Below are 6,000 nucleotides of genomic sequence, written 5' to 3' on the forward strand. Positions count from 1 at the left end.
GGTTTTAATATTGACACTACCGTGCGTCGTTCCTATTGAAGGAAACACAAGTAGCAATTGAGAACAATTTGCTACTTTGTTCCATTTTCTTGGTTTTCAAACTTCCCACTCAAATATACTACATTTTCACCGGCAAATTAATTTTAATTATCTTCATAGGAAATTTTAATAATTCTCCTAGACTGAATAATACAGAATTTTTAAATATAAAATGTAAATAAAATATATGCAGTCTACGCGTGTTGCATCAATCTTCCTATAATTAAAAAATGTTTCGTAATTGAAAAGATGTTGAAAAGCGATTTCCTTATACTCGATGCTTTATTAAAGCTGATGTTTTTGTAGAAAGGAAATGACAGTCCTTATAGGAGGGCACATTTATCTGTGTTGATAATATACAAATGATTTTTATAGTTACATCGAATTTGCGAAATATTTCCTTGCAGACGTTGCCTAACATCAAACACGCGTTAATTCGTTCAATACGAGACAGGCGGTAGGGGGATCGATGCGAGAACGATTTAACGACTAATTCATCGCGCGGTTTGTCATTAGCGCTGTCGCGCGCGTATACCGCATTCGGGAACATTTCCGGTTACGTTTACTATAGCAGCGCTGCAGCGGCATAAATTTTTGACGACGACGACGTCGTGCCGTATGTGTCATGATTTATCGATTCCGGCCGGTTAACATCGACAGCCTCCGGCCCGGAGGTAATGGCAGCGCCATGAACGAACCCGATAGAACGCACTGATCATTAGCTGCCGGCCAAGGTTGCGGCAACATTTCGTCGATCGTATCTCGTGGACGTTCGACACGTTACGCGTAATCAATATGTACCCGCCGGTCCCTTCAAGGGGCATTCCACCCGTCGAAATATCGCGATAATGCATAGGCATGGCCCCCCCTTTCACCCCCCCTTTCTCTCTCTCTCTCCCGAAATGTGCTAATTTAAATTAGTCCGTGCTTTCAACCTGACATAGCGCACGCGTAAATTTAAATTTCTGAAATGGGATGCAGCGCCGATAGGAGAGTGCTTGTTAGCGCCGTGGTAGCCATCAACATAATTAACTCCCTAAGTGGAGACGCCTGTGTATCATTATTAGTACACGCCTCGATGTTATGGGGTTCGAATGTGCTTACGAGAATTTAGGTCCGCGTCATGTGCCCTGATTTAAGCGCACGTTACACGAAATATCCAATTAAGTCATAATAGGGCCTGTATTGCAGCGAGTATAACATCGGCGCGCGCGGAGCGGATATTTACGTTCACGAGGGACGTCTTTTGATACGACGAACGCGTAACGAACAAGAGCCTGTTGATTCGATCTACTTTCCTACGTGAAAGCGTACGCCGGGGCTTATGTGCCGCGGGGATATGCCAATTCAGCTAATTGCCATATCTCCGGAAATCAAAGGAACGTATGTAACGAAACTCTTAACGCAACGACCTAGTTCGTTAAACGCGCCCCATCTTACGCCCTTACGTGACTATCCTTCCGAATGGTATTCTCGCCTTCTCGAATAGTTTCTTCTCGACTGCGCAGAGAATTCTCCTTATTGCGCCCTCCGTGATCTCGCTAACGCATATATATATTTATTGTATTGTATATATACACATATGTACGTATGTATATGTGTATGTACGTATACATCATAAAAATCTCTATCTTGCTCACCGCGGTGCGATATTACAATAAATCCGAATACTGATCAGCTTTTTACCCCTTTTACCTTGCAGTTCGCAACGGTTATTCTTGCGTACCTGTTGCTCTGTCGGAAGGACTTGACATTCGATTGAACATAGCTGCCAGGGCGGTGCGATATGGGTCAAATGGCGTAGAAGTATGGGCCGCACCCGCCCGCAGTCCGCACACAAATCACACCGTTTATAAAGCAGACGCCGTTCTGGTTACGCTACCCCTTGGTGTCCTCAAGACTTCCGCGCCGCCGTCCGGAGTCACCTTCAATCCGCCGCTTCCGGACTGGAAGTCTCAGGCCATTCAACGACTCGGCTTTGGCAATTTAAATAAGGTGAGTGCCGACGTGCGCGTTTGTGTGTATGTGTGTGGTGTGCTTTCGACAAGTCGCTGTCGTCCTTAAAGCAGTCTAATTTATGCCGCTCGTGAAAAGGACGGTGGATGGTCCTGTCGAGCGTCGGTGCAAGGGTATTAGGACTGCATAATCGCGCATTAAGACTTATCACTGATCGCGCAGTGGCAGATTTCAATAGCAATTAATGTGTGTTCTTTTAACGAACGGGGACCACATTGAAGGGTTCGACGGAAATGTTTAACGTACATCAATGACAAATTAAGCGATATCAGTTATGCACTCGAAAAGAGACGAACAATCGAAATTTTTCGTAATTATATTACGATAAAAAATTTATCGAAATTGCCACAGGCCCGCATGATAAATCGATTAATTACACTGATGTGACATTCAAATTTGGTATGCAAAATAAAAATTAAATGAGTAAAATGTTATTAAGTACATAAAATTATGACAAGTAATTAAATTAACTATTTAAAAAATATTAAAATCAATTATTCGATAATTAAAAATTACAAAGATAAGAGAATATTAGAGTATAATAGTTATAATCTTAGCTATGACTTTGAATTAAATGGTTCTTTTGTTAATAGACAAAACTATGAAAAAATATACTATTATTAATACTCGGTTATTATATTACATAATAAAATAAAAGACTGAAACGTGTTAGAGACATCTTTCCGGCTTCTCGTACTTTTCAAGCTCAAATGCTATTTGTTCGCAAACTTTTTCAGCCAGTTTTCTATCCGCAACTCGCGTTTTAACGCAAAAATATCGCACAGCATCAGAATTCCGGAGAAGGGTTTCCATTTGTACTTCGATATAAATCCAATCCCATAATTTTTCCCTTTAATTTCTCAGGTAGTGCTATGCTTCGAGCGCATTTTCTGGGATCCAACAGCCAATTTGTTCGGCCACGTGGGAAGTACCACCGCGTCGCGCGGCGAGCTCTTCCTGTTCTGGAACTTATACAAGGCGCCGGTCCTATTGGCTCTCGTCGCCGGTGAAGCGGCTTGCGTAATGGAAAATGTCAGTGACGATGTTATCGTCGGCCGTTGCATCGCCGTTCTGAAAGTAAGTGGATAAAATTTCTAGTCGGAGCGCGCAGGGAGGATGAGGGACGTGCCGGATAGCCGGTCTTACTTAACTTAAGCGACGCATCTCGCACCGATAATTATTATTTCACACGCCTCGTAATCCTCTTTGTATTTTGCGGAGGAGAAAAAAAAAAGATAGAAGATTGAAGAAAGACTCTTTTTCTCTTGCAGGGTATTTTTGGGAATCAAGTGGTACCGCAACCGCGCGAAAGCGTCGTGACGAGGTGGCGGGCGGATCCTTGGGCACGAGGATCCTACAGTTTCGTCGCGGTCGGCAGTACCGGCAGCGATTACGATCTCCTAGCGGCACCGGTGTCACCTCCGCACCTGCTCAATCAACCCCCGCCGCAGCCGAGAGTGTTCTTCGCAGGTAAATATTAAATTGATACTTTTCAACGATGGTCGCATATTACCAAGAAACTTAAATGCGCGAGAAACTTAAACGACTGCCTTTTTAAGTTCTCCTCTGACGAAGAATTATATTTGCGTTTGCCGTTTGCGCGCTGCGAGTTTGCATCCCCCGTAAATATACGTTCGCGTTTGCGGAACGCTGCGATTGATGCGCGATGCAATTTGCCTCGCTACGATACTCCGTTTCCCGACTTGTGTGCGCAGTAATTCCGTGTGTTAACGCTGTTTAAAGATCCTACTATTCGCGAAATGTTGGTCATACAAACAGGGTGAATTAGCGCTCGCGGGAATTTAACGAAATGTAATAAATGTAATTTAACGAAATGTAATAAACAGCAGAAGAAATTTGTCGATAAACAAGCGTGATATTTTAATGGCGAAATATAATATGCAAAAAATATAATAAATTCGTCCAAAGATAAATTAAACGTTTTTCCACGAGAGTGCACGTTGACCTATTTACACGAACGGCTTTTCAGGAGAGCACACTATACGGAATTATCCAGCCACCGTACATGGCGCGTTCCTCAGCGGACTTCGTGAGGGTGGACGGATAGCCGATCAACTCTGTGGAAGTCCTTACGCACCACCAGCCACAATGGCAGCTTCCGTTCCGCCAGCGACAGGGATCACGCCAGCAAATACCGGCAGCAGTTCGACGCCTTAATATTTTCACATCGACTATGTTTCGTTTTTGTCTTTCTGTGAGCGAGGAAACTCCGAGGATGGCCATTCACGGGAGAAAGCTCTTCGTCGAAGCTCTTCTGGAACAAGCTACAAAGAGATAATTCTCCGCGATAATTCCAAGTCGAGCGACAACTTGGCGACAAGAACCCATTAATTCGCTATTATTTTCGCAACTTACATGTGATCGTTTTCGATGAATGATTTAACTCGTTACGACTAAGTTCGATTGAAAGAATTAAATTGAAAGGATGTTTTTGAAACGCTCAATTTTTCATAGCACTACATTTGTCGAATATATATATACACACACACACACACACACACACACACACACACACACACACACACACACACACACACACACACAAGTATACAGCTCAAAAATATTTTATTTATTGTCATCAATATAATATGAGACAAGAATAAAACATGTATATGTACAGTAAGGTGCAATAATTCGGCTGGGTCGTAGTAAATGCAAAATAAAATGAAAAGAGAGAACTAGTTACTTCTTATTCTTCTCGTTATACATTTTAATATTTTGATGAACCGCGTACGTGTTGATTATGAAAGACCCAGAGGCTCAAGTCAAACTATACTACGAATCAGCGAATTAATGCACCTTACTGTAAATATGTATGTATATGTATATTTTACTTTATATTATATAACTTATTTATCCATGTGAATATAAATGATTGCTTGATCAAAGTGATCGCTCTTTTCACATTTTCTCATAACCAGTAATGCTCTTTATGACAGTTTCCCAGTTTTTATATAATTATGCTTCCATTATTTACTTATTTAACATGATTCATGATCTAACACGATTCACATGATTTGTTGCATATTTCTTGCAATTTTGTACTCTTCTATAACTAAGAAGTATTATTATTTGTATAAGTATACCAATATGTTGATGGAATAAATACAAAATAAAGACAGCAATGTTCTCGAAATTGTGTATAAATTGTTTAACAATATGAGACGTATTACAAAATGCCATAAGGATGAATTATTTATGGCACAGTATTACTTCGATTGTAGAACGAGCGGAATAGGATAAAAATCTAATTATATTCGTATCAATTCATATTTGATGTAGTAGAAAATGGATTCACATACACATGTGTACGATTTTTTATGCAATATTATTTTATCCCGTCGTATGTATGTATAATAATTTTAAAAATTTAAGTTTATGAAAACTGATAGTAGATATTGATAGCTATTGAAATTTCGCTAGGTATTCGTTACATTTAATTACATACACCTGAATCATTTTTATCTCTCCATAACGAATGACTTTTAGTTTATATTCAAATGTGATTATTATAAAATAAGGTATCACAGTTATAAATTTATGATACATTTCATTTTGAAGTATTATATCGAATGTAATGTATTACATTCCTGCGCAAAATAAAGTGCATACGTATTTTCATCTGATTGTCGAAATCTTCATTTGACTACAAAAAAGACGTAATTACAGATATTTATAGATATATATAAAACTATACAGATCTAATTATCAGATTTGGCACATGTATGTAAGAGATTTATATATATTACAATATTAAAAAAAATGTTATACACATATCGATAATACTCCCCTAATGGGAATAATTTTTTTCGTGTCTGAATATTTTATATTTATATAGTTTTTATTAAATAAATTTGTATTGCGACACGGGATCAATATACATTAATTAACATGCAGTGCCATTAGGAGGACAGAGAGCAGTGT

General features: G+C 39.5%; 1 protein-coding gene across 1 annotated transcript in view; it reads left to right on the top strand.

Moving 5' to 3' along the window:
- Nucleotides 1–5,697, top strand: part of Su(var)3-3 (lysine-specific histone demethylase Su(var)3-3) — a 101,670-nt gene extending 95,973 nt beyond the window's left edge. The window contains exons 11-14 of the mRNA XM_071709461.1: nucleotides 1,742–2,034; nucleotides 2,920–3,132; nucleotides 3,327–3,525; nucleotides 4,046–5,697. Of these exons, the coding sequence (XP_071565562.1) occupies nucleotides 1,742–2,034; nucleotides 2,920–3,132; nucleotides 3,327–3,525; nucleotides 4,046–4,233 (893 nt within the window). The 3' untranslated portion in view covers nucleotides 4,234–5,697. The remainder of the gene's footprint in view (nucleotides 1–1,741; nucleotides 2,035–2,919; nucleotides 3,133–3,326; nucleotides 3,526–4,045) is intronic.
- The last annotated feature ends 303 nt before the right edge of the window (nucleotides 5,698–6,000 follow it).

This window comes from Temnothorax nylanderi, unplaced genomic scaffold, assembly GCF_030848795.1.
Source record: "Temnothorax nylanderi isolate EJ_2023f unplaced genomic scaffold, tnyl_v1.0 TNYL_tig0077_pilon, whole genome shotgun sequence".
Lineage (NCBI taxonomy): Eukaryota > Metazoa > Arthropoda > Insecta > Hymenoptera > Formicidae > Temnothorax > Temnothorax nylanderi.